The following is a 27,538-nucleotide window of genomic DNA, read 5'->3' as shown; positions in this document are numbered from 1 at the left end:
GTGGGGGGTGGCTGGCAGCGGAGTTGAATTTTGTCTTTGGATCCTACAAACCCTGTGTGCCTACAGCCAGGACCATGTGCTGATGGATAGTGATGGGAATGGGTTTTCAGCTGTGCACCCACCACAGTGCTGCTGGCACTCCTGGCAGGGATCTCTTATTCCACACCCATCCTTACCACGCTGGAAGGGTTAGAGGGGTTTCCACAGCGATGGCAAGCTGTACTTTTCTATCCGAATTCCAGGAGGAGAAATGAAGTTTATCTGCTGGCTGTACCTCTCTGGGCTGGTGTTGGCTGTGCTGATCCCAGCAGCGTGGCAGGTGGTTCCGAGGGACACAGGAGATGCACTCAGGTATGGCGTTGGGTGGTTGGCTGCAGGCAGGCTGCAGGCTGAGAGCTGAGCCCCTCGCTATTGAGCTGTGCCTGATCCCTTTGGATTCATCCTTTCTGCCAGCCCGCATTGCCACGTCCCACAGGGGTTTCACGTTGCCCAGACCCAAAGGTTGTGTTGGCAATGTGGCGAGCAGGGCTGGGTGCCTCTCTCCTTCCCATCCCTATGGGGACAAAGGCAACTGCCCCCCCCCCCCCCCTCGAGGCCAAAGGCAGCATGTGTAGGAGCTGTTAGCTATGGCAGAACACCACAAAGAGCAGAGATTTCTGCTGCATGGGGAGATGCAGAGGCAGACACCCAGAGCGGTGCTGAGCCCGGCTCCACACTGTGCAGATGGGAAAACCTCTGTGGTCTCTGTGCCAGGAGGGGCTGGCCCTTCAGCTCCCCGTCTGCAGAGGGCTGAGAGCAGCAGTGATGAGATCCCTGGAGCTGAAGGTGTCCATAAAGATGCAGCCAAGAGAGGTCCAGGGCACAGAACAGGACGTCTCATGCACTTAAGGGACAATACTGGCCGGGCTTGTCAGATCCCCACTGTTATTTTTATGTGTTGTTACAGATTTTCTGGATGCTGCTCCATTCGTTGCAGCATTTTGCAGCCTCCTGCAGGGAGGGCACAGGAGCCCTTCTATTTGATGTGCATTAATCCCTGCATTTTGCCCCATTTTTGCCCTCAGATGGCCCTCATACGAAGCACCATCCAACACGAAGCGGCACTCGGAGGGCACCTTCACCAGCGACTTCACACGCTACCTGGACAAGATGAAGGCCAAGGACTTTGTGCATTGGCTCATCAACACCAAACGATACAGGTAGAGGGGAGAGGGGAGCAGGATGATGCAGGGAAACACCCCAGTGCAAAAGGACAACAGTAATAGAATCATAGAATCATGGAATCATTAAGGTTGGATAAGAACTCTAAGATTACCCAGCTCAACCATCCACCTACCACCAACACTGCTCCCTAAACCACGGCTCTAAATAGAGTCGTAGAATCACTGAGATTGGAAAAGACCTCGAAGGTCATCCAGCCCAACCTCAACCCGTTCCACCATCCCCAGGTGCCACATCTCCATGGTTCATGAGCACCTCCGGGGATGGGGACTCCACCACCTCCCTGGGCAGCCTGTGCCAATGCATCACCACTCTTTTGAAGAAAAAACATCTCCTAACGCCCAACCCAAACCTTTCCTGATGCAACATGAGGCCAATAATTATCTCTGCTTTTACTGATGTCATTCTCGCAGCAGCCCATATTTTAAATTTTGCCCGTGACCAAAAAACAAACTTCAAAGTGCTGAAACCCAACAAATACCAGCCACGTTGGGTACGGTTGGATTTCTGGCTACACATCCTCCTTCATCCCATTTCCAGAGGCAATGAAAAGCATTTTATGAAGTCCCCAGCACACTCTCATTGGAGCATCCTCGTGTTGTGGCTGCTATGGCTGTTGTCTTATTTCCACAGCTCCACCAAGAGGTACATGAGGGAGCAGCCCCGCAGCGTCCCCTTCCTGGCCATGCTGCCAGCAGCGTAAGTCATCCAACACCAAAAAGGATTGTTTCAAAATGCATCCACACACTGGGTGCAAAACTTCCCAACACAACCTCTTCCTTTTGCTCTCGTGTGGGTTTTATCCAGTGCTTATTGGCAATAGAGGACACTGAGGAAAGTGAAGCAGCTTTCGGGGTGGGGGGTAGGGGGTTAAATAGTTTATGAAATCAAAGAATGATAGAATTATTAAGGTCAGAAAAGACCATCAAGATCGTATAACCATCCATGCAGCCCAACCATCAACAACGGGGCAGGAGCAGTTTTGCACTGAGCTGTGCTCAGCCATTTTCACTTTGTGTGTGGGAGAGTTTCTGTTCTGTTAAACTGTTTGGTGCTCAGTTGCTTTCTTTCTTCTTCCTTCCTCCCTTCCTTCCTCCCTTCCTTCCTCCCTTCCTTCCTCCCTTCCTTCCTTCCTTCCTTCCTTCCTTCCTTCCTTCCTTCCTTCCTTCCTTCCTTCCTTCCTTCCTTCCTTCCTTCCTTCCTTCCTTCCTTCCCTTTCTCTCTTTCTCTCTTTTTCTTGCTTGCTTGCTTGCTTTCTCTTTCTCTCTTTCTCTCTCTTTCTCTCTCTCCATTTATGTACTTATTATTTCCTTTTTAAAAGGTACAATTAAACAGCAATCCCAGGCTTTCCAGCGTGCACCCATGGCTGTGGGACCCCTGCATCACCAGCAGCAATCTGACCCTCTGCAAAAGGATTGATCCATGGAACCACTGCACAAGCCCGCATGGTGTTTCCCAATCCCCTGCTGAAATCAGCGCTGCAGCTCAGCATCTCTGCCCAATTTATTTCCTCTCTACCCCCCGTTCCTGCCGTGCTGCCCTTCCTAATTCTGGTTCTGGGTGCTCCAATCCACCCCAGCACCCCATGGGGATCCTGCATGCTGCTGCCTGAGGACTTTGGGAGAACCAATCTCTGACCAGGGGCTGGTTCAGGTGCCCCGTTTTTCTCCAAATTCCTTCAATTTTAGGTAGATGGTAACCAGGGTGCCCCCTCCAGACCCCCCTTGAGTATCCCATCTGCTCAGACCTATGGCTCTAAGATTAAATAAAGGAGTATGAAAGATGAGTAGAACATATTTTGTTTAATTCTGCCCTGTTTGTATTGAAAGCAGTACCAAAAGAAAACCTCACACGACAGAGGGACTGCTCTCTCTGGGTGGAGTTTTGCTACAGATCAAGGACACAAAGTGATGTTGCTCAAAAAAACCCCCAATAATGTCACATCTTTCCCATCAGCTCTCAAGAACCAAAGGGAATGGATTTCCCCCAGATCAGTGCTGCTCACTCCCCCACCTGTCTGAGACATCCATAAACATCTCCAGGAACACCTCCAACCCTCTCCATCAGCACCACAGCCCTTCAACAGACACCGGAGCAGCACAGAGACACAAACAGATTTTATTGGGTTGTTTTCCCATTGTGGTCAGTGAACAACAGAGAAAACCCAGCAGATGGGGCTGGGATGGTGGAACATGTCAATAGCAGCAACAATTTGAGACAGGAACCACGAGACAGCGACATGGAGTGATGGCATTTGGGTTTCACAGAATGAGCCCTAAATAAATCGAATTCTTTAAAAACATATAAATTAAAATTCAGAACTGGGAGACAACACAGATTTGGTCGGGTGTTTTCTTTTCCTCCCCGTTTTATTTACAACACTGTGCATTTCCAAACTAGATCATCTCTTGCAACAAAAATAAATTCATTTCAGTATCTCCGGAACAAAAATAATTCCTCTATTTCTACATTCAGAATGGCAGAAAGGAGAATATACCGGGACAAAACAGAAGTGCCAGCACCAAGCTTATTACCCTCTTACTTTCCTCCCGCCCTTCTTCACTTAGGGCTCTCCATAGGATTCATTTGGGATTTTTTTATCCTATGGGAGAGGGGAGCTTTGCTTTTTGCACTGCTGGTGGTGATCCTTCTTCCTTCTCCTCCTCCTCCTCCTCCTTTTCCTCCTCCTCCTCGCACCCCCAGTGCTTCCAAAGCCCCCTCATGTAACAGAGCCACCTTTGTGCATGGCCCCAGGAGCTGCTTTAAGGCACCAGAGATGAGGATGAACCCCAGCACCCATCCTGCATCGGGGGAATGGAGTTTGCTGCCAACCGAACCAACACGGCATGTTGCAAGGAAGTGATTTTAATCCCATGCTGATTCCAGGGCTGCCTTTGGGATGCTCCCTGCCCCCTACATGGAAATATCAAATCCTCCCCAAATCGTGGAATCCTTACGATTGGAAAAGACCTCTAAGATCACCAGCCCCAATCAAGTCTGCTCATACAGAGCAATCCATGGGTTCGTGGTGAGTAAACGAAGCAGCAGCACCAAGAACTGCAGCTGCAATTGCAATAGTGGCATTAAGAATTAGAACTCTGCTTCCTTTTAAATAATAACTTAAAAATAAAATGAAGGAGAGAAAACTAGGCCTGCAAACAGGGGAAAAAATCATTTCAGATCCGGATGTTTGTGAATCCTGTGCCAGGGCACTCTGAGGAAGCCTGGTTTGCTTTTAACATAAGGAACCGACAATATTTGCCTTCATGGCTGGGACTTTTCTGCTCCTTCAATGCCAGCTGTGGGTGCATGTAGAAAACAATCCCATCCCCTGGCCCCAGTCCCTTCTGGGGCGAACAGGAGTGGAGACTGACTTTTCTGCTCATAATCAGAGGCTAATAGACAGAAAGCAGCTGTCCTGCAGACAGAGGGTGAATAATTCCAAGGTCAGAGCTGCACTGCTCTCGTGCACTGAGCAAACCCAGGCTTTGCAGCTCTTCCTTCCTCCAACTCAAGTTTATTTTACCCTGCAAGAAGTAAATCCCTTTCTCTTTCTCTGACAGCCACCAGCCACCAAAGCACAGTTTGCAAATCCAAATCAGTGACTTTCTGCCCTGTTTGCTGATGCACCACTGACATCCTTACAGAAGATTATTTTCCCCCATCCATTTATCAGTGTTCTGGGTTCATCTGAGGCAAGGAAAGGTTGAACCGATGGATGGGACAGCAAATGGGATGAGGAGATGGCAGCAGCTCCAAGTGCCTGGAGCCACTTCACATGGGGATGGGGACAGGACAACTGTCCCTTCTGTGTTCCCTTTCCTCCCAGGCTCCGTGGCCACCCAAGGGAGTCTGTCTCAGGGGTCAGAGCACAGCCCAATGGCTCCCAAAATGTGAGGAGCACATGGGTACCATCCATGCTCAACAGTATCTTCCCGCAGGGCAGCAGGGAAAGCAAAAAGGAAAAACCTCTTCCTGCTTCCATAAAATCACCGAATGGTTGGGTTGGAAGGGACATTGAAGATAATTCATTTTCCTGATGCTCCATGCTACCTTGAAAGAGAAAAGGCTTTTTGCATGGGGTAGGGGGCAAAGAAAATGAGCAGAGTATTCTTGAGGATGTAAAGCAAGGAAAGCAATGGATGTGGCTGGCTGCTCCCGTGACTACGTGGTTTATTTAAAGCAGTGGGTTTTAGGAGTTTCCTTATATCCAACTCACAGCCAGGGACAAGAAGGTGGCATTTCAGCTTTTTAGAATCAAAGCACCACAGAATGGTTTGGGTTGGAAGAGTCCTGAAAAATCATAGAACCTCAGAACGGTTGGCTTGGAAGGGACCTCAAAGATCATGGAATGATAAGATGGTTGGGTTGGAAACGATCTCAAAGGCTATAGAATCATAGGAAGACTGTGTTGAAGGGACCTCAAAGATCATAGAAGCAATGATCTTTGAATGATCAATGATCATAGAACAATCCGTTGAGTTGTTAAAGATCACTCAATTCCAAGCCCTTCCATGGGCACCTGCTGATTCTGGGGTCAAAGCAAAAAAATGATGGCAAAACTGGAACAAACACTTCTCCTTTCTCTCTGCACTTCCCACCACAAAGGACATCTCTCCCACACCGGTAAGAGATAGAAGGGAAGAACGAATCCAAGCAAGGACCCCGAACCAAGCCCAAAATCTGGCAGTGACGAAGAAGTGTAGAATGCGTCAAATATAACAGAAAATTCTTTTGTACATTCAGAGTTTATATTTGGACAGAAAAAGGGAAATGAGGGGGGGATGGGGGGAGAGATTAGATATAAAAAAAAAAAACTAGATAGCACTGAATGACCAAGCGGTAGCTGCCCCTCTACCACCACAGACCGTGACAACACACGCACACACACGTACACACGGAGGCTGAGCAACACCGAGCTCCCACTGACAGCGAGGTGCACCTCAGATTGCTGGTCTAGAGATACTGAATGCCTGAAGCACACCAAGGATAACTGGAAACGTCTTAAATGGCTTTAATGGGAATCCTGCTACTCGGAGGAGAGAACCAGGGAGGGTGCGTGTTTGCTTCCTCCACCCAACATAGCTGCACCGGCTCATCCCTGAGTCACGCTCTCGCTCCTCTCCTTCAAAGCCAAGATCCCTAAAGAGGACAACTGAGGGGAGAAAAAAGAAAAAGAGGGAAACAGAATCATTAAAGTTGGAAAGGCCTCTAAAATCATCCATCCTCCAATCTCAATTTCCCCAGTACTTGCTGCCTGATGCTCTTTGGCGCTGTGGCTTGCAGAGCAGCACGGTCGCATTCACCATTACCATTACCTTTTACCTTTTTCCTCCTCGGATTCAGAGTTTCTCTGCATTCATGGTGAGAGCCTTCCACACAGTTGTCTTCGACATTTCATCTGAGATGTTGATCTCAGAAGGGTCGGTCCTGCAATCATAGAACCAGTTTTTACAGTTGGAAAAGACCTTGTGAATCGTCAAGTCCAACCACTGACCCATCCCCACCAAGCCCACTCACCGAGTCCCGGAATAGAATCACAGAGCACTGAGGTTGGAAATGACCTATAAGATCATCCAGTCCAACCCCAACCCATCCCACCATGCCTGGCATGTGATGGGTCTTTACCTGTCCCTGCTGTTCTGCTTGGGGACACCCACGTAGCTCGTCTTCCCCAGGCTCAGCTGGACTGAGTTTGCAGCAGCAGCTTCCATCATTTGCTGAGACTCCTGCAGCAGAAGGGCAGATCAACCTCCTGTCTTTGAGCAAAAACCCCACACAGACATTGCATGCTGCCCCTCCTGGTCCTCGGCAGCTGTAGCACTGATGGAGCAGGAAGAAAACCTTTCGCTCCAAACATTTTGGGGGTTTAAAGACCCACGATGAGCAAATCTTTCCAATAATAATAATGATAAAAATAACAACAATAAAACAATTTTATTTTAGAAGGCATTTTAAAGTTGTATGATTGTTCAACAGTTAAGCTTAATGTATGTCTGTTCAAGTGATGATTTAGGGTAAAAAAATGGTTGCCAAAAGCCACTGGAATCTCCTTCTGCTTAGTTCCAGACTCCTCACACCGTTTAATGACTGGCTGTGATAGAAATTTCACAGCCCCCGGGCACCCAGTAGCATTACCTCTTCTTCTTTGGCTTCATTTTTGGCATCGTCCAACTTCTTCTTCTTGCTTTCTGGCATGAGGTCATCCAGCCAGCTGAGCTCTCGCTTCGAGAAGCAAAAATCCAGGACTTTCCGGACAAAAACGAGAGCCAAAACCTTCAGAAACAGAAACATAGGATGGTAGGGCTGGAAGGGTCCTTCAAGAATGTAGAACCATAGGATGGTTGGGCTGGAAAAGCCCTTAGAGGTCACAGAACCATGGAATGGTTGGGTTGGAAGGGACCTTAAGGGAAGCCATGGTGAGACCAGAGGCACGACTACACCCCGTTCAATGCTGAAAGCATCTTGTTGAGAGCCACCAACCATCATGGGGAAGACGATGGCCGCACGGGACGCCTTGATGACCCAGAGCAGCACGAGGCAGGTGAGCTGCACCAGGGTGAAGAGGTGCACTTTGCGCAACGGCACGTGCCGCAGGTAGATGAAGTCAGGCTGGTGCTTGGCCGGCATCCCAAACAGCTTCAGGCGGTCAAAGAACTGCAAAACAATGAGGAGATGCCACCGTGGGACTGCAGGGAGTTGCTGGCCTTACTGAGACCTGTAGGAATTTATTAGGGCTCTCACAATAAGCGTTGATCTCTTCCTGTGGGAACATAACCCCCACAGAGCCATCACCAAACTGCAATTATCCCACGTGATTCTATAATTAACTTTCCTTTGCCTAGTGAATCCTCCAGCAACAACTTCCACGAGAGGGAGACATTTCCTTCCACTTGCATCAAATTCTCCCATCTTCACGTAACAAAGCACTGAGAACATAACACAGAGAGCACCAAACCCACCCGCTCCTCTCAGCCCTGCAGACCCCCTTCCTCTGCCTCTTCCACCTCCAAGCAACAATTTGGGTTCCATGACCCTTATGGGTTCCTTCCAATATGATTCTCTATTTCCATCTCTTGCACTTGAAGAGGCTTTTCTCTTTTCCCCCACTACTGGCTGCAAGACCTTTTTTTCCCCTTCTCTCAGTAAGATGAAATATCAGGGAGCAAACATCTGCGTGGTGCAACAGTCCATACCTGGATTCCTCTGAGCGACGATACACCCATGTAGAGAAAGACACCGTACAGCACAGGCATTGGTATAAACTGCAAAGGGAATGCTATTTTAAGTAAAGCCATTGCATTTTCAATCTTATCCTTTCATTTTGCATAAAGTTGCCCAAAGCCTTCCAGTTCCCACAGGGCTGGAGATGTGTCGAATTTTATCCACTGGACATTTTGTGCATGCATGTGAGAAGCGCTCTGCTTTAGGCAGAACTTCTGAGCGACTTTTTCATCAGAACAATCCAATTTTCCAGAAAGATTGCAGGAAAATAGGTGATTTCACCCATGCTACCATATGCTGCACTCTGTGACGGCAGGAAAACAGCTCTGCATATTCCTGTGGCAACATGCAGAGGTGGCGTGCCTGCCTTCAGCCTGGAGATTAAATGACTTTGTGGGAGGAATGTGCACGAGATGATTGCAGCACATTTAGCCACCAGGAACGGCAGCTCTGAGCACAGTGCAACCTGTCCTCTTACTGCCTGATGGAAAGAGAGTGGATGTAGTGGTCTGAATGCATGAGGCTGTAGCCTATAAACACAGGCAGGTCCAAAAGACAATCAAAAAATGATGTGGCTTGGTGCCCTCAAGTATGCCCAACTGAAGGGTTGGGAAGTGCAAGTGGGGCCAGTTGCTATTATGGGTCACACCTCAAGGTTTGGGATCACCTCCTGTGCCCCTCGGACCTGGAGAGGGGACTAGAGACTACTTTTGTGCAATCTCCAAAAATCCTCCAGGCTGTTGGGTGCTTTGCATTTTCCTCCTACCTTTAACACAGCAGTCAAGAAGACGGAGCAGCCCATGAGCACAAAGATCATCAGTCCCGTGACCCTCTGCTCTCGTATCCCCAAAAATCTGGGTTGTTCTCCAGGAGCTGAGCAGCCTGACTCCAGTTTGAGGCTGTTCACGTGGGTGATGGAGAGGACGGTCGCGGCCACAAACCAGGGCAGCCCCATCACTGAGCACACCCCGAGCATCACAGCCACCATGAAGAGGTCCAGGTGGTACCCACATCCTTTCTGCAGAACGAGAAACAGAGCATCCCACAGCAGAAGAGCAATGAGCCAAACTCGCAGCTTGCTCGAGCTCGAGTCAACTCTTTGCAAATCTAAAACAATTGGAAACAACTACAGATATGCTCAGGTTTGCACAAGTTCTCCCTGTGAAAATCTGTCCGGAGTTCAGACAAAGCAGACTCTAGGGTGGGTTTTTTTTTTTCAGTACAGCTCCTAACTCTTCAAAAAACATCGATTTTTTCCCATCCTTGCAGCACACTCCCACCACTCACAAGTGAGACGTGACTGGCAGGCTCCTGGCACTGTGTTAAAACGATTCATTCCCCTAAATTTGCTGCTGACATTTTAAAACAAAAACACTCCTCCTTATTGTTACAAGGTTAATTTGCTGCCTCTGAAAGGTTTCCTGTACAAACTGCCTTCTTGTTTGCTCCCTGTGACATCATTAATGCAGAGGAGCATCCTGCCAAGCAGAGCTGTGTTGCCCCAAGCAAATGTGTTTGCATTTTTTAGGGTTGGGGTTGGATTCTCCTCTCACAACCACTTACCTTCAGCCTGTGCTCCTTCCTGTTCACAATGACGGCGGTGATCTGCTGGTCCATGAATATCAGGATGGTGCAGAGCAGAGCTGGGATGAGTGCAGCCAACACCGTCCACCATGGGTTGGGTCCTATGGGGTTCATGAGCCACCCACGGTCATCCCTGGTGGGCTGGGACAAAGCACCAGCATTAGTGTCACCTGCCAGCTTGGATTTCCCCTCCATCTCCACTTTGAAGTATTCTCAATGCCTTGCATCACTCTCTGCTAAGGGGTTCAGCAGCACTCTTTGCAAGCACTCATAGATATTTCTCCTGTCCATATCAAGTTTTAGGGTTGTTTTCTCGTTTCCAGAGAGAAGTGATGCATTGGAAGGTGGAAGAAAGTCATACCACCAGCACTTCCCTCAGGCTCAGCCCTGTCCATCCCCATTATCAGCAGGTTGATGTCCCCAACAGCACAGTCACGGGGTGAAGCCAACCCTGTGCCAAAGCTCCCCATTACCTTGAACATATGGGGGACGTGCAGCTTTGGTGATGGGATCCCAATGAGGAAGTCGATGACCACCATGACGACGATGGTGAGGAAAACAGCAAAGTCACTTATCGTAGACCGGACCTATGGGGGCAAGAAATCGATGCTCAAAGAAAGGGTCATGGCAAACACAGGAGCAGCACGAGATGAAAAAGCTTAGGGATGCGAAAAACATGAAGGCTGATTAACAAAACCCCACCACTCTGAGGACGTGAGCTGAATCCCTTGGTTAGAAGCTGCTGCTGTGTTTGTCCCTGTGAGATCTGGTGTCAGATAGAAAAGAAAACAGCTTAATTGAGGGGAAAGGGATGTTTTAGTTCTTTTTATTTTAATCATTATTAAATATTTGGAAATAAACATCTGTCACTACAGCCACTCTCACTGCTGAAATGGGAATAAGGCACTGAGGTACATTTGTTCCCTATAAAGAAGAAATATATCTTCTTCTGTGGCAGCTCCTCATATGAACCAACCTTCCTCTAGAGTACACAATGGTGAGGGGAAAAAAAATAACTTTGGAGGATCTGATTTTCATAGAATCATGTCATCATACACTGCACTGGGACAGGCCTTCAGGCAGGTAGGAAATGCAGAGATCACCGAGCTCACAGAAATGGTAAGGAAACAGTTGATGGGAATCCCACCCAAATCAATGGAGATCCCATCCAAACCAATGGAGATCCCATCCAAACCAATGGAGATCCCATCCAAGCTGATGGAGATCCCATCCAAATCAATGGAGATCCCATCCAAGCCAACAGAGATCATGGCCTTCAAGGCTCTTCCATCAGCAGTTCTTGACCCAGTGGTGGCAAATGCTGCAATATTTGAGGCAATGAGTGTGGGGCCTGCTGCTGGCCCCCACCTTCTACCTACTCTGGTTGGGAAGTAGCGGCTGGTTTTAAACATCTTCAGTGAACTCGAGAGGACAAAGGTGGAGAAGAAGAGGATGCAGGACCAGAAGAGGACATTGGGTGTGTAGGGGCCATCGTGTCCACAGGCAGGTCCATGAAATTCTCCATGCAAATGTCGACATTCCTGGAGAAACAGAGCATGAGGACGCAAAAGAGGTACATGTGCTCAAAGGAAATGTTGGGTAACTGGGGCAGGGTTGGGGGCCTGGTCCGAGATCCATGACCTTGTGCCTGCTGCTGGCAGGGGAGATTTATATCTGAGGAGCAGCGGGAGCTTAACGAGTGACACATCAACAAAGGGGAGAGGGAGAATTGGGCTGTGATGGGGCACAGAGTCATGGCAAGTTCTCCATTTGGACTGCATGCAGCCATGGCTGAAGGCACCACAGGGGGATGAGACACCCAAAGGGGATTCTTGGGGGCAGAGTAAAGGGAAAAAAGGGAAGGAGGGAGGTGATCACCATGGTAGGAAAGGAGAGACAAAGTACCATCTCCCAGGGCTCATCCCTGGGACACATCAGACAGGCAGATGTGTGCACGCTCAGATATGCAGATATGTGCACGCTCAGACACTAAGACTTATGCATGTAGGTGCAGACAGCGCTGAATAAGAACTAGCCCTGGAGTTACTGAGGACCAATTAAAGAACCAGTTACCACCTTCAGGCATGAACTTAAGACCTCCAACCCCTCCAGTGCTCACACCATCACGGATCTCACTCCCAGCCAGAAATACTGCCCCTGCAGCATGCCTGGGGGTGACAGGCATCACCACTAGAGCTAAGAATATGGTGCACTCCTTCCCAAGACCGCAGGTGGGCACCACACGCACCGCACCACAGCAGTGATTTTTCACGTCAGTTTGAAGCACAACATCATCCGAAGGGCTTTGGCACCGCCTTGACACCAACGGGCACTTACAGATACGGTGAGGTTTTCCCAGGCGATGGCTGCAGGGTTGACCTCATTGCTCTGCCAAAAGTGCAGCGTTTCATTGGTGGGATGGGTGGGAGCTGCACACTTACAGCTGGGAGGAGAGAACCAATGGGAAGGGAAGGAGGAGCAATGTTGGCGCATCCCTAAGGTGCTGCCAGTGGGGTGTTTTAGGGGAAAAAAACCCACTAGTAGAGGGTGAGGAAGTCAAGCTGGCTGTGCATGTGCACCGGGTAGGTCTCTCCCAGGCAGATGAGCTTCTCCAGAGCCTCGTAGATGAAGATGATGCAGATGAGGGCGGCGAAGGCTTCCTCAGTGAAGCGGGTGATGTAGCACACCAGGCAGCTGGCATCCGTGGCCACCAGCACCATGCAGAGGAAGGCAGTCCACAGCCCGATGCACGTCCGCAGGGACAGGTAGGAGAGCGCGTAGTCCCTGAGATGGGAGGGAAAGCGAACAGGTTTTCCCTCAGGGAAAATCCAGAGAGATGTAGGAACGTGCCAAGGAATGTGGTTTGCGTGTACTACAGACAGCCGCGGGGCTGCAGGGCCCACGGGTGGAGAGGCCAATGAGGTAATTAGCATTATTTAACAGTGATGCGGTGTCAGTATCTCAGAGGCTAACTGAGGTCAGGTCTTTGTAGGGGAGCACATTGTGTTCGCCCATCACCCTATGCCAACACCAAAGCCCTCTGGTTGGGCATCCAGCACCAGCTGCCTGAATGATGTGAGTGATTAATTGCAGCAAGGGTGGCTAATCACTGTCATCACAGCCATCACAGCAATGGCTGTCACAGAAGGTTTGCATTTGGCATGAAAAGCTCCTGCTTCCTCAACAAAATCATCAAATCTCAAAATATTTCAGCAGAAGGAAAAATTGTTTGGCTGTTTGGGCGAAATGTATTTCTGCTTTTGGAAAAAAAAGCTTGCTTCTGTGGCTGAGAGCAAAGCAAATCTTCCTTCATGCTCTCAAAACAGAGTGATTTGTCTCCTCTCACTCATGCGTCCCATCTTGGACATCTCCATACATGTGATTTCTCCTCATCCTGTTTGCCTCAACCCCACAAACTCTGCACAAACCCTTGCATCCTGGAGGTAGGAACATGCAATGCACTCAGCGCATGCCACAGTAGCCAACTCCGATCAACTCCAATCTTACAGCTACCATTAAGAAAAATAACAGAAAAAAAAAATCTCAGCCTTCAGAAGGCTCCGTGCAGCCAATCTTACTTGCAGAACTTGTAGAGGATCTTCTCGAACACGAGGACAGGGCCGGTGCTGCCAAGGATGGTGAGAGGTTGGCCAGCAAAGAGGGAATAGACAACGCCAGTCATGGATGCGCCCAGCAGCGACTCCATGGCGCTCTGCCCGGGGAAGAGAAGAGCAATTAAATCATGTGGGCAAAGCATTTGTGGATGAAAAAAAAGTGAAAAAAAAATGTGAGAAAAGCATTATTGTAGGAAAAATAAAAAAGAAAGTAAATTTGCAATTGAAAATAGAAATATAGAAAGAGTAAATAGAAACATAGCGTCATCTAGGTTGGAAAAGACTTAGAAGGTCATCAAGCCCAACTGCCAACCCAGCAAGTCCCATCATGCCGTGTCCCATTGTGTCATGGCCATGCACACCTCCCCATCACCCCACACTCCTCCCCATCACCCCACACTCCTCCCCATCACCCCACACTCCTCCCCATCACCCCACACTCACTATGTGGCCATCGGTCGCCTCCCCCAGCAGCCCCCCGAAGGTGATGACAGGGGACATGCAGGCACAGTAGAGGAAGAGGAAGGATGCCAGGCACTGCAGACTCAGCGCATCCCGAAAGTCACTCCAGAACCACGGTGCTTTCCGCTTCACGTCCAGGATCAAACCTCCAAAGAGTCTGGAGGAGGGACAAGAAAATAGATAGAGCAGGCAGAACGGAGAATTTTGTGCAACTATGGGCATAGAGCAGCTTCCATAGCTAAAAAGCAGTGTCTCTCTTCCATTTTACACACACCAAAAAAACCCTCCAACGATGAAAAGGAGCTACCCTGAGACCCCATCATAGAACCACATAGAACCATAAAACCACAATATGGCTTGGTTTGGAAGGGAGCTCAAAGATCAAAGAACCAGAGAATGGTTGGGTTGGAAGAGTCCTTTGAGATCTTAGAACCACAGGGTGGTTAGGTTGGAAGGGTCCTTCAAGATCACAGAACCATAGGATGGTTGATTTGCAAGGGTTCTCAAAGCCCCTCCAGCTTCACCACCTGCACTGGGTTGGTCCCACTCCTCCATCAGCTGTCCAGAACCCCGTCTATACCCTAAAGCACTTCCAGGGATGGGGCACCCACACTTCTATAGGCAGAAGTGGTTTCACTGCCCTCTGGGTAAAGAATTTCCACCCCAATTCTCACCCAAATCTCCCCTTTTTTTCCAAATAAGAATATTGAACCTCCCACCTTCCCGTCCGCTCCAGTTCAGGGCCGCTATGTTTTTCAGGCTTTCTGTGAGAAGCGTTGTCATCCAGAGCTCCGGGCACCTTCCTTTTTTTCTGTACAAACAGAGAGATGGATTTATTCCCAAGTCTCCCACCCACCCCCTCACACCTCCCTCCACAGCAGCACCCACCTGAGAAGGGACGTTTTTGGGGGGCTCGATGCGGATCGATGGGTCCCACTCCCCTGGTGGCAGAACTGTGACCTGATCCAGGAACTCATCGATGCCAGCCACCAGGTCAGCCCGGTTCTTGGCTTTGTAGGCAACGTCATGAAAAACCTGCAGGTAGGGGACAACCGGTGAGGGGACAATGCAGCACTGTTGTCCTAACCAGCGCGATAAACTCCCAGATAAACGCGGAAGAGTTTTCCCCCAAGTTTCCCCAAAAGGAAAAATTTGTGCATCATAGGATTTGGGGTCATTTCCTCCCATCCTTCAGTCATCTTAAAGAGGTTTTGCATGTTGGGGATTCTGGAGAGCAGGATGAGGTGCAGGATTGTAACCAGGATGGGAATGTGGGCTCTGGGACAGAATCATAGAATAATTAAGATTAGAAAAGAGCACTACAGTCATCCAGTCTAATTGTCAACTCATCTCCACCATGCCCTCCATACGGGGCGATGCAGACCCCCGGTGTTGGCTTTAGGTGCAAAATTTGGGAGCTTTCAGGTCTCCAGATCTGCTTCCTTGCTACAGCGGAGGTGATCCAAAATCCTCACTGCAGTGGAGATGTGGAGAGAGGAAGAAAGCCAAAAACGACCCTGGGATCTGAATTATCTCATCACACCTCATCCGTCATGAGCGTGGCCATGGACCTGCCGATCTCGTGGTACTGATGGGCTTTTCCTTCTGGTCCCAACAATACAAACAGAAACCTGAGTGAGGAAAACCAAACAAGAGAGAAGAACAGGTCCTTGCTTAGGGAGCGCCCAAAGAAATCCCAGCAGCTTCCAGTCCAGAGCACAACCTGACACTAGGCACACAGGTGATGGATTTTAAACTCATCAAAACCCATCACCTTTGACAACTGACCATTCAAGCTGGCTTTCATTAAAGTTGGGCAGTTCTTAACTTTTGGGTTGATGTTCATTACAATTGGCCAGTGCATTTTATAATTTTGGGGTTGATGTTCACTGCCATTGGCCAGTGCCCTTAGAAACCACAGCAGGGAAGGGAGAAACGAAGGTGGAGAATGAGAGATGGGGGAAATGTGCTTGCAGACTCGCTCCTGCTGGCCTCATTCTCTCAAGATGAATTTAGATGTTGGTTTTTGTTGTTATTTTTAAAGAAGAACCTTGTGCTTCTCCTTCAGACCTGGTTGGGATGGGGACTTCTGTCATGCCCGAGAGGAGGACAGCCGGGGTGAGGCGGGCAAAGGCCATGATGGGCTGCTGAAGGAAATCCAGCTCTCCCACCAGCACGTTTGCTGCTTCAGCCCCAGTGGGAATTTTCTTCATGAAGTGCAGCTCTGCCTGTGCACATCAAACGAAGGGCTTTTCAGGCTCTTACCCCAAAGTGGAAGCCCACAGCACTCTGCTGTAGACACATTTGCAAGAGCAAAACCAGCCCTAAGAAAGCTACAGGATCTCACCTTGCTTAAATCCATGGGGCTGGTGTCGTGGCTTACCCCATTTTTAGCTTCTATGGTGGTGGGAGGAGGATGGGGGATGAGCGTTTGGGCTGGGAGGAGAAAGAAAGACTCAGAAAGACAGACAAGGAGCAATTGGGACACAAATCCTCGTGCAGGGCAAGTCCAATGGGGTCAGATCCCACAAGAGCCTTCACCTGGTGCCAAACCCTACAGGAACCTTCACCCAGTGCCTGGCCCTATAGGACCCTTCACCTGGCTTGTCAGCGAAGGAGAGGACGATGGGGAGGAGGTTGTTTCTCTTCTTCTCGTTCTGGTGGTGGTGCTTTTTGAGAAGGACCTCGCGGACCTTCTCCCGCATGCTCTCATCAAACTCACTGGAGTGGTTCTGCTGGTCCAGGATCATATCTGAGAGTGGGAAAGGGATGTGAGAGGAGAACCCCTGCAGAACCCAAGAGGGACGCAGCACAGCTCAGCACGGGCACAGCTTTACTCCATGAGGTATTTTTAATGCAACTGAGCTTTTGCAACAAAAGCAAGCATTTTCTTTTGCTAAAAAACAGCATCAAAGTGCTTATTCATTGCTCAACTACGGTAATTATTTCTCCTTCTAAATAATGCAATTTCCTAGCCTGGTCTGGTCTTTCAGTGCTGCTCCACGTATCCAACCAAATTAAAAGCAACCCACAGCACAGACCTTCCCTGAGTTCCCTCCACCAAATGACTGCAATTTGCTGAGAAATGTGCTGAGAATGGCTGTGACTCCCCTGCCTCCTGAAAGGGCTGAATGGGGACCACCAGTCAACCATCATTTCTCCAAAGCTGCTTTTCCAATTAACTTCTATTATCTTCCTCCTCCCCTCACCCCGAAACACACTGCCTGGTCATCTTCCAGATAAACTCTGCCTTCAAAGCTCCCAAATCCTCAGTGTTAAGGCAAAAGGGAAAAAAAGAATGTGAGGAAATAGCTGGTAATAACTAATTTACTTAACGAGGCTCAGCCCTTATGCAGACTGTGTTCATTTCTAAGATCTGTGTTCATTTCCAGCCCCAGAAATGGCTCTCAGAAGGGTCCTACGTTGCAAGAAAACGCTCAGCCTGCCGCCAGGCCAAAGCAAAGCCCAACAAACCTTTGAGACACAAAACTGCAATGGGATTTCTGAAGGATGGGATGCCTGGGGGTAAGGTTTGCAGCGCACGGTCCCACCCTGACACCAAGAGGTACCTGCGATCTCCTCGGTGCTGTTGGCACACATATCCAGCAGCACTGTGCCTTTGATGATGCAGTTCCTCAGCTCAAAGAGGCTGTGCAAGGAGAGTGTGGCCACGTAGGGTTTGCTCCAGCGCTCGCCGCCGTCTTCCACGTCCTCCTCGAATTTCAGCCACCTGCAGGCACCGCTCGGGGTCAGCCCCACGGCACTGCGGACAGCCCTGATGCAGGAGGAGCTGCCATTTACCTCGCTGTCTCCTTCCACTCTGTGCCCTCGCCTTCTTTCACACGGATCTCATCCAGTTCGGTGAACAGATCATGAGGGACGTGCTGCTCGTCCTCCTCGGTGCTGAGGATGAACTGCACCCGCTGGGATGGCGTGTCTATGGGAGAAGCACAGAGCCAAACGCCCCATGTTGGGGCCAGGTCAACCATAAGATCACCAAGTGCAACCATCAGTCCATCCCCACCATGCCCCCTAACCACATCCCTAACAGAATGAACAGAATCATAGAATCATACGAACAGAATCCCTATGAACAGAATCATAGAATCACAGAACCATTAAAGTTGAAAGAGACCTCTGAGATCACCCAGCCTGACCCCAACCCATCCCACCATGCCCACTGACCGCGTCTCCAGGTGTCACACCTCCATGGTTCTTGAACACCTCTGGGGATGGTGATCCCACTGCTTCCCTGGGCCACCAGCCTGTGCCACTGCATCACCACTCCTTTGGAAAATAAGTTTTTCCCCCCTCCAATCCCTCCCAGTCTCCTCCAATCTATTCTACATCCTCCAATAAATGTGACTTTCCCACATGAAGACAGACTCCCTAAGATGAGCCTATGTGTTTAATTGTCTGGAAAAAAAAAAATCCCAAGAAAAGTTTGCAAACAGAGGCTCTTGCTCTCAATAATGCAATTTTCCCCCAAAACAGCAGCTGGCCGGGCATCAAATCAGCACGAGAATCATAGAATCATAAAGGTTGGAAAAGGCATCATAAGATCACCAAATCCAACCACCCCCCACCATGCTCATTCAATACAGGAATCACAGAATCATGACGGTTGGAGAAGACCTCCAGCATCACCGAATCCAACCATCAGCCCATCCCCTCCATGCCCAGTAACATCCCTAACTCCCACAGCTCCCCATCTCCAGCTTTGCAAATAGAGACCCTTGCTCAGCAATGCAATTTTGACCCCAAATAGCAGCTATAGCCCTCGAGGCCGCCCCACAGAGCCAGACCCCCCCAGCCTCAAGGCTCCTCATCCCCAGGACTCACAGTGGTAGCCCTGCTCTTCGGGGGCTGCCTCCTTTGCCCGTTCGCGCTTCCGATGCTTCTGGCTGCGGGGCCGGTGGTGCCGGTGGCTCTGCCTCACCAGGGGCATCTGCACACCCACATACAGGGTCCGGTGTCCTGTGGGTGAGCAGCACCGTGACACAGTGGGCTTATTTTTACTTGAGTTTTGCTACAACACAACAACAAAAAGCCATGGCTCCCGGTTCTTTAAAATTAACACCAGAGGGTTGAATCTCTTCTTCAACTCAAGCTTTGCCTGGACAAAGCTCAGAGTTGTTCATTCCGAAATGGGATTATCCTTAAAATAAGGACAAGGTGGTGAAATGATCAGGTCACCCTCCTGATACTGAGCTAAAGAACAAGAGGAAAACAAAGAATTGAAGCCCTGTCTGCAATTCTCATCCAGTCAGGAGCAGCCTCATTGAGAAAGGGAGCTGTGATGATGGAAGAAAAGGAGGTTATCAGAGGCAGTCAGCATGGGTTCACTGAGGGAAAATCATTCTCAACCTGGGGAGGAATAAAGGCAGGTTGGAGGCTGAGCTGCTGGAAAAGAGCTCTGCAGAGAAGGACCTGGGGGTCCCGGTGGCCAACAAGGTGACCATGAGCCAGCAGCATGCACAAGACAGTCAATGGTGGCCAACAGGTTGACCAAGAGTTGACCAAGGGTCGATCAACAGGGTGACCATGAGCCAGCAGTGTGCCTTGTTGGCCAAAGGTTCCCTGTGGGGCACTGCACAGAGCACAGCCAGCAGGGCAGGGAGGTGCTTCCTGCTCTGATCTGCACTGGGGAGAAGCCATTTGGAGCACTGGGCTCCCAGTTCAGGGCAGACAGGGAACTGCTGCAATGAGCAACGTGGAGGGTGCAGAGCTACTGGGGGCCTGGAGTGCCTACTGGTGGGGACAGGCTGAGAGGGCTGCTCACCTGGGGGACAAAAGGGGAGGGGGTCCTGGGCAGTGCAGATCAACATCTAAAGGAGGAACCCAGAAGGATGGGGCTGGGATCTGCTTGGTGCTGCCCAGAGCCAGGACAAGGGCATGGAGCCCATAGAGTTCTGTCTGAGCAGGAGGAACCCAAAGGTTCTTTCCAGCTCTACTGTTCTGGGATTCACCCTGCCCTCCTCCATTAGAAAAAGTAATAATATGAAAATTGTGAAAGGGAGCGTGTTTCTTGGTTAACAGGCACAGCAGGTTCTGCTATCGCCTAACAGAATCATCAAGGTGGGAAAAGATCATCCAGTCCAACCTCTCACCTTCCAGCTCCTCCTTCTCATAGTGGATATTGACAACGTTGCTCGTTCCTCCTTGGTCAACCACTGCCTCTTCATCGGGTCCCTGCTGGGCAAGGAGCAGGATTACATTTTATTCTCGTGCTTTTGTAGAAATTGAGGCTGCCAGTATTTACTGCAGGAGGGGAGGGTAGCGTGTGTTAGATGCCCTCAAAGACAAAACCCGTACTTCTTTGCTTTTGCAGCTTTCTAGAACAAACAGAGGCTGTGATGCCCCGTCCATCCCTGCAGGTGTTCAAGGCCAGGTTGGATGGAGCCCTGAGCAGCCTGGTTTAGTATTAAATGTGGAGGTTGGCAGCCCTGCCTGCGTCAGGGGGGTTGGAGCTGGATGATCCTTGAGGTCCCTTCAACCCAAACCATTTTCTGATTCTATGAAATAAATAGATTTCAAGCCGGGGGGGGGAATGAATTTTCCATTCCTGAAGATGCAGTGCAGCTGTGCGGGATGGAGATCCCTGCAGGGCTCGCTAGGTGGCACTTGGCCACAGGACACGGCCGTCACCAACTCCAAAAGCAGAGACCTACAAGGGCAGCTCCATCTCCAGCACGGTGGGAGCACGGTCAGCCCTGGTTGCCTTCTATGGAAAACGTGATTTTTCCCCTTGCAAAAGAGCTGATGCTTTCCTGGGCTGAGATACCATTGCTGCATCAGGAGAGCATTTGTGCATCACAAGCCGAAAATCTATTCCTCCATTCACATCCACTCAGGGACAGGAATTCAACCACAACGACCGCAGTGCTTTCACCAATGCAAAGAGAAACTGCGACCTCCAAATGAGCACCGTTGTGTTTCCACTGGTTTCCAAATTATTCCTCCATGAAGGGGGATGACAAAGGGCTGGAAGCTGTGAATTCCCATTCACCATACCTGACATCACAGCCACCAGAAGATTGTGGGCTGTTCCAACAGACGATAATGGTGCACTTTCTGTTGGAGATTTGCAGCTGAAATTGATGCTGCAGAGGTGCTCAGGAGGATGCTCACCCCCCGATCTGTGGTTATGTGTTGGGAAGGGGAATGGGGGTCTCTCCACACCGCTGCTCTCCAGATTGATGTGTTGGACAGCAGGGCTGCTCTTGGGGTTGACCTGATGCTCCCATGGCCAAAGCAGCGCTCATGGCTCCCTTATTTGCTCACCTTCAGCCCATTTTAGCAGCAAATTCAGCTCCCCCAGCCCAGATTTGTACAAAACAACCTCAGAAAAAGCAGGGGATGAAAGCACAGAACAAAATCACTGCCAACTTGCAAGCTTGGGTGTGTTCAGTGGGTACCACCAATCAGCACCGCCCTGCCCACCACAAACCATCTCCCCAGAGCACCACCTCTGGCTGCTGTGCAAGGAGCTCTGGCCATGCTACCTGCAGCTTCTCCACAAGAGTTATCTTGCAGCTGCTCTCTGGCTCAGCCCCATGTTGGACATCATCATTGAGGGCAGGTGGAGCCTCTGGGTCCTGCATTTAGCCAGGCTGCTCTGGGACATCTGAGTGGATCCTGCAACCCCCCCCCCCCCTCCCCCAGCAGAGCTGTCCCCACCAGGAGGAACCCAGTGACGCCCCCAGTCCCAACAAACACGGGTGGGTTTTCTGGAACCAGAATTCATGGGGCACGGCCAATGAGGTTAATTAAAGACACGCACTCCGAAACTGGGAGATGCTCACCAACACGGTGTCCCCACCAACGTGATGGTCCCATCGAAATGAAGGTCTCACCAACTATGTCCCCACAAAAATGGTGGTCCCACCAACATGATGGTCCCATCAAAATGAAGATCTCATGAACGTGATGGCCCCATCAACATGATGATCCCATCAATACAATGGTCTCACCAACTATGTCCCCACAAAAATGGTGGTCCCACCAACACCGTGTCACCACCAGCATGACAGTCCCATCAAAACAATGCTGCCATGAACATGATGCCCCCACCAGTACGATGTCCCCACCAAAATGATGCTCCCACCAACATGATGCTTCCATCACCAACACAATGTCCCCACCAACACGATGTCCCCACCAACCCTTCCACCAGCCAGTGCCCTCCAAGCCCTGGGGCTGCTCCAAAATCCCGATCCCCACATCCCACAGGAACTGAGGTCATGGCCAAAATACTGCTGGAGTTCCATGGGGATGAGGGATTTGGTTGAGCCAAGGGCAGCGGTGCCCAAAGTGCTCCAGGTTGGAGCCCATCTGTTAACGGGGCTGAAAAATGGAGCGGCTGAAGGTCGTTTGGGCATTTAAAATCTGAGCTGCTGACGTGCGAACTGTCGGGAAAACCAATATTATGGGATGGCACTGGGTTTTGTGGCAATTTCCTGTGCAAACTGCAGGAAGGTCTCACTTTGGCACGACTTCCATTAGCCCCTTATTAGTCAAACTGAGCCCTAACACGGGACTGAAGTTGGTGAAGGATTAAAAAAGCTTCTTCCAAATTTTCAAAGCAAGGCAACCTATTTCTAACCAGCAGAACCTCCTCCCAGGTTGAGGATGCAGCAAAGCGGAGCCCCGTGCAAAGGTTTCTTATTTCCATCCCCTGCAGCTTTGCACCCCACGTTGGTGAAACCACTGCCCACAACCCTCGTGGGACACAAGAACATGGGACCCCTCCGGGTGACCACCCCCTCTCTTCCCCAGCTCTCCACTGCCCTGCCTTACATCCCGCTCTGAGCTCATCCCTCTGTGCTGCACATTTCCCTCCTGCTATCCGCTCAGGACGGAAGTGAAGCGCTGGCCCTGAAAGGTGAGGCAGCTGTAAGACAACACGGTGAGGGAAGCCGACACTGAGCTCTGCTCAACACAAATCCCATGGGGATCCAAGCTCCAATCCTGCTGCTTTTGTATTATTCAAGCATTCGGTGAAACTATAGAAAATGGGGGGCACCTCCTTGTGCCAAACCCACAGTCTGACTGGGGTCTGAGCAGCCCATCCCTGTTTGAAGCATCGTGTAATGGTGCCAGCAAAGTAAACGGCCCTGAGAAAACACTCTGTCCCTTAAGGCACGGACCCCCAGTGTTTATTTCTCTGGGGAAATGGGAAGATCTCATGGTTTCATAGAAAACACCCAATTGTCACAATATGGGAAAGGGGACTCCGAGTTTCGAGGGTTTGTTTGTAGCCCTGGAGCAGCAGCAGCTGTTCCACGTTGCTGTTTGCTGAGCAAAAACTTCTCTTTTATTTTCATGTTGCAGTAGGGATTTGTGGGTGCCCTGCCTCAGTTTCCCTGCCTCAGTTTCCCTGCCTCATTGCAGCTTTTCCAGTTAAGAAAGCACTTTGTGAGCCCCATCCCCACTGTCCCACCCCACACAAGCAGAGCTGCAGAGATGGGAGCACGGGGTCTGTGAGGGTCCCTGAGCCAATGGGAGGGGATTAATTGCACCCAAATGGAATGAATAAGTCTGATCTTGGGGTTCTTATTGGATGAGGACAGCTGCCTGCATGGAGCCAATCTGGGAAGGAGGCAGAGGGGGTCTGAGAGCAGTCCCTTCTCCATCCCCATCCCTACATCTTTATTTCCCCCCATTTCAGGGAAGGTGAATTCATTCCCATACCCACATCTGGCACTGAAGGCAGCTGCTCCAGATATGAGGGGGGACCCCGGGCTGCTGTGGGGTCCCTTGGGTGCATGGGTTCCCATAGAGGCTGCAGGATCCCATGGGTGCATGTGTCCCATGTGGGGTCCAGGGTGTCATGGGGTGCAAGATCCCATGGGGTTTGTGGAGTCCCATGAGGGACATGGGGACCAATGGATGCATGTGGTCCCATGGAGGGTGCAGAGGGTCAGAGGAGGTGCGGGATCCTACAGAGGGAGCAGGGTCCAATGGACATCTGGTGTCTCACTGGGGGTTCATGGAGTCCCATGGAGGGTGCATAGGGTCCCATGAGGGGTGCATGGTGTCCAGAGAGGGATCCATAGGGTCCTGTGAGGGATGTAGGGGGTCCCATGGGGTGCAGGATCCCACAGAGGGTGCAGGGTGCAATGGAGGCATGCTGTCCAGTGAGGGGTGCAGGCTTCTCTGGGGTGCAGGGTCAAATGAATGTGATTCTATGGGGTTGGTTGGGTTTGATGGGTTGTATGGAGTCCCATGGGAGGTGCCAGGTCCCATGGGGTGCTGGATCCCATGAATGCTCAATAGATGGGTGCAACGGGGCCAGGAGGTGCTCCCTGGGGACAGCCCAGATAAGATGATGCTAAAATGGGGAGGGAGGGGGGGGAACCTCCCTGCTGCTCCCTGCTGCACTCAACCCCTCCCAGGACTGAGTGCTGTGGGGCTTTTGTCCCTGCTCCGATGGGCTGTGGCCACACAAAGGGGACGCGTCCAGGTGTGGAGGGGACGGGGGAGGGGGGGGGGGGGGCCCAGGGGGGTGCCACCAGCCAGAGAACCCCCCCCCCATACGCTCTCTGTGCCCCTCCCAGGCAGACGCCTTTCACCTCTCTTTGCATCCACCTTGTGCATCCCCCCGTGCCCCCCTACCTCCACCCTTCGGCCTTACATCTGCCTCCTCTCTGCACCCCCATTTCAGAGCCTGCACCCCCCCCCCTCCTCTCCACTCGTTCCTTATGCCTCATTTTACAGATTCCCTCCCCATCCCTTCCAACCCCCACTGCAGACCAATCGCACACCCCCCTCTTTGCAGATACTTTGCCCCCAACCTAGCAGACGCCCTGCATGCCCCCCATCCTGCATCCTCTGCCCCCCCCCGGGCCCCCCGGCGGGGGCGGCCCCCGCGCTCCGCCCCCCCGCCGCCCCCCCCCGGCCCGGGGCCCCCCCCCCCCCCCCCCCATGCACCTCCCACCTGATAGCTGAGGATGCCATCGGGCTCGGTACTGCCCGCGGGCATAGCTGGGCCTGGGGGGGGCCGGGCTCCCCCCGGGGCTCGGGGCCAGGGGGGGCCGCAGCCGCTCTGCACCCCGATCCGCTCACATCGGCTCCACCATCTCCGGAGCGGGAACAGACCCCGCCCAGGGCCGGGAGGGGGCGGGGGAAGGAGGCAGAGCCCGTTGGGGGGGCATCGGGGGGACACTGGGGGGGCAGCTGACAGCCTCCCTTCTTCCCCCCGCATAGATCCCCTTCAGCACGGCCCCTACACTCCCCGGCATCACCCCTCGAGGCCCCCATCATCATCACCCCCATGTCTCTGTGCCACCAGCATTTCCTTCCTGCCCCCCACCCCTTCAGCAGCAGCCCCATAGCACTCAGACAGCACCCCCCCCTGCTCCCTCCAGCTTCAGCCCCACACCATCAGCACCCTCAGCACCAACCTCCTCTCCAGCATCATTCCCCAGTTCACCCCTGTGCAGCATCACCCTCAATTCCTCCTCAGCACCACCTCCTCTCCTGCATCACCCCACAATTCCCCGCCAACATCACCCCCATCGCCGGCATCCCCCCACCTCCAGCATCATTCCCACAGCATCACCCCCTGAATCCCCTCCAGCATAATTCCCTTTCCAGTATCACTCTGCTCCCCCTCCAGCATCCCATAAGCTCCCCTCAGAATCACCCCCAGGCTCCCTCAAAGCATCCCCCTCCCCCCTTCCATCCTCACCCTCTGTTGGCCCTCCATCCTCATGCCCAGCTCCCTGCCCCTTCCTGGCCTCTTTCAGTGTCCTCCCCTCAACTTACCACCCCCAACACTCCCTTCATCCCCCAGGGACAGGACTAGTCCCCCCTGGAGGCCCCATTTCCCCAGCAGAAAGTGGTCAGAAGCACAGGGGGCTGGCAGACACTTCCCCCTCTGATGGGCATTTTGCAGAAGTGTTGGCAAAAACCTCAAAAACTGCTTTTCCCCAAATGTTTTGGGAGCTTGACATCCTCCACGACCCCCAAACGGAGTGTTTTCAAGGGAATCCAAGCCCTAAAAGATCCTCCAATCACACCCAAGGCTCACCCTGCTGCAGGGACTGCACTGTTACTCCCTTTTGCTGCTCCCTGCTTTATTTTCAGTGGCAAATCCTAAAGTCAAAAGCCCCTTCCCAAATCCCCTGCCCAAGACACGGCTCTCAGCCCTCACAGTAACACTCTGCTGGTGGTAATGCTCTGATGTTATTATGTGATTGGAAACGCCCTTTGTTCCGTGTCCCAGCTTCAGACTCCTTGAGCTCATGTCTGGGATAAGGAAAACATTTCTCTTCTATTAATGGGAGATGTAAACAGAGGATCAGTTATTAATTAACAGAGACAGTAGCAGTTTCCTACCCACTCTGGGAGCGTAGGTGTGCTCCTGCTGTGGGTTGTGGGGTGGTGAACCCCTTCCCCTGGGGATGGGGAGCAGCTGGGGGGGGGGATTGGGCACAAGTGCAGCTTCCTTCCTTCAAGAAATATTGCTGCTGATGGAGGAAATGTAAATATTTCACCACATTCCCCATTAGAGGTATTGCATTCCCCCTCCTGTGTCCGGTGGGATCCTGATTGCTTTTGGGTCCTGTAAAAATGTGGTCGTAATGTTTCTGATACTGGATAATTGCGCTCGGCCAGGACGCCCATGTCCCCTTTTCCCTCCCCACAGCCCAGTATTCTTCATTAGAAAACCCAACAACTGGACATTTCCCACCCTGATCTGTTTTCCAGCTGCAGTTTCAAAGTTTGGTTTCCATTGGGAAATGGTGGCATCGCCTTCACCCAGCCCTGCTTTGAAACCAAGAGCCACAGGAGTACACGCCGACCCCCAACCCAAGGCATTGCACCCAGCAGCAAGAAATAAAACAGGCGTAATTCTGCTTGATTTTCCAATCCAGCCTTGATTTTTCCAATTTCTCCTTACTGGAAACTGCCACCAATCTGCCATTCCTTTCCAGAAATGACAACACCACAGACCCGGTGAGCAGACCTGGGGAAAACAATAACACCGCCCACCCTGCAGCTAAAACAAACACCCTATACTTAAGGTTATTTGGGAAGCAGAAGCATGCTCACACCAATGGAAAGTGTGGGATTAAAAAAAGAAACTCCTGTGTCACCGTGGACCATCTGGCTGGGAGGGGGGGTGACTAATTGCACCGTACAACTCAACATCTAAAAATACAACGAAGCACGTTGAGAAAGTTCATGCAGTGAAGTTAGATGGTGGCAGAACCTCTACAGCTCAGCCCCAGCCTGAGACACCAGGAAAGGAGCACAGGCAGAGCATCACACCAAAACTCGAGGTCTGAGTGACCCTAAACGAGCCCAGAGTGATTTGTCACACAATCCCAAAACCTCTCCAGTGCAGAGCAGAGGGGAGGAGCACCTCCCTGCCCTGCTGGCCACGCTCTGTGCAGCCAACAGTGTGCCTTCTTGGCCTCCAGGGA

General features: G+C 51.3%; 2 protein-coding genes across 4 annotated transcripts; one reads left to right on the top strand and one right to left on the bottom strand.

Moving 5' to 3' along the window:
- The first annotated feature begins 250 nt into the window (after nucleotides 1-250).
- LOC122189000 (pro-glucagon-like) lies at nucleotides 251-1,924 on the top strand. The gene is made up of 3 exons (XM_042887761.1): nucleotides 251-351; nucleotides 1,065-1,199; nucleotides 1,855-1,924. Exons 1-3 carry the CDS (start codon nucleotides 251-253, stop codon nucleotides 1,922-1,924), a joined length of 306 nt encoding a protein of 101 aa, XP_042743695.1.
- A 4,074-nt stretch (nucleotides 1,925-5,998) lies between these two features.
- SLC4A8 (solute carrier family 4 member 8) lies at nucleotides 5,999-25,114 on the bottom strand. 3 transcript variants are annotated; one of them, XM_042887778.1, is made up of 25 exons: nucleotides 25,045-25,114; nucleotides 20,216-20,300; nucleotides 18,948-19,082; nucleotides 17,907-18,042; nucleotides 17,675-17,835; nucleotides 16,705-16,857; nucleotides 16,453-16,541; nucleotides 16,176-16,333; nucleotides 15,649-15,736; nucleotides 14,994-15,140; nucleotides 14,825-14,916; nucleotides 14,088-14,262; nucleotides 13,608-13,741; nucleotides 12,568-12,813; nucleotides 12,367-12,472; nucleotides 11,409-11,570; nucleotides 10,503-10,616; nucleotides 10,009-10,170; nucleotides 9,212-9,463; nucleotides 8,418-8,486; nucleotides 7,705-7,878; nucleotides 7,360-7,497; nucleotides 6,850-6,950; nucleotides 6,540-6,651; nucleotides 5,999-6,376 (listed from the first exon to the last, which is right to left on the bottom strand). In XM_042887778.1, exons 1-24 carry the CDS (start codon nucleotides 25,087-25,089, stop codon nucleotides 6,564-6,566), a joined length of 3,210 nt encoding a protein of 1,069 aa, XP_042743712.1. In that variant the 5' UTR covers nucleotides 25,090-25,114; the 3' UTR covers nucleotides 5,999-6,376; nucleotides 6,540-6,563. The 3 variants fall into 3 exon arrangements, with proteins under 3 accessions (XP_042743712.1, XP_042743713.1, XP_042743714.1); XM_042887779.1 differs by having other exon boundaries at nucleotides 6,547-6,651; XM_042887780.1 differs by having other exon boundaries at nucleotides 20,216-20,297; nucleotides 25,045-25,089.
- Nucleotides 25,115-27,538: the final 2,424 nt, after the last annotated feature.

Source organism: Lagopus leucura, unplaced genomic scaffold, assembly GCF_019238085.1.
Source record: "Lagopus leucura isolate 7727_CA_CO unplaced genomic scaffold, USGS_WTPT01 Super-Scaffold_100110, whole genome shotgun sequence".
Taxonomy (NCBI): Eukaryota; Metazoa; Chordata; class Aves; order Galliformes; family Phasianidae; genus Lagopus; species Lagopus leucura.
The sequence above is the reverse complement of the archived record's forward strand: the minus strand, read 5'-3'. Positions and strand labels throughout refer to the sequence as shown.

Coding starts and splice junctions, on each gene's coding strand:
- LOC122189000 (XM_042887761.1), top strand. CDS start 251: ATGAAGTTTATCTGCTGGCTGTACCTCTCTGGGCTGGTGTTGGCTGTG. Junction 352..1,064: donor GACACAGGAGATGCACTCAG/GTATGGCGTTGG, acceptor TTTTGCCCTCAG/ATGGCCCTCATACGAAGCAC. Junction 1,200..1,854: donor ATCAACACCAAACGATACAG/GTAGAGGGGAGA, acceptor TTATTTCCACAG/CTCCACCAAGAGGTACATGA.
- SLC4A8 (XM_042887778.1), bottom strand. CDS start 25,089: ATGCCCGCGGGCAGTACCGAGCCCGATGGCATCCTCAGCTATCAG. Junction 15,737..16,175: donor GAAGTCCCCATCCCAACCAG/GTCTGAAGGAGA, acceptor TTCCTCACTCAG/GTTTCTGTTTGTATTGTTGG. Junction 6,951..7,359: donor ATGAAGCCAAAGAAGAAGAG/GTAATGCTACTG, acceptor CTTCTGCTGCAG/GAGTCTCAGCAAATGATGGA.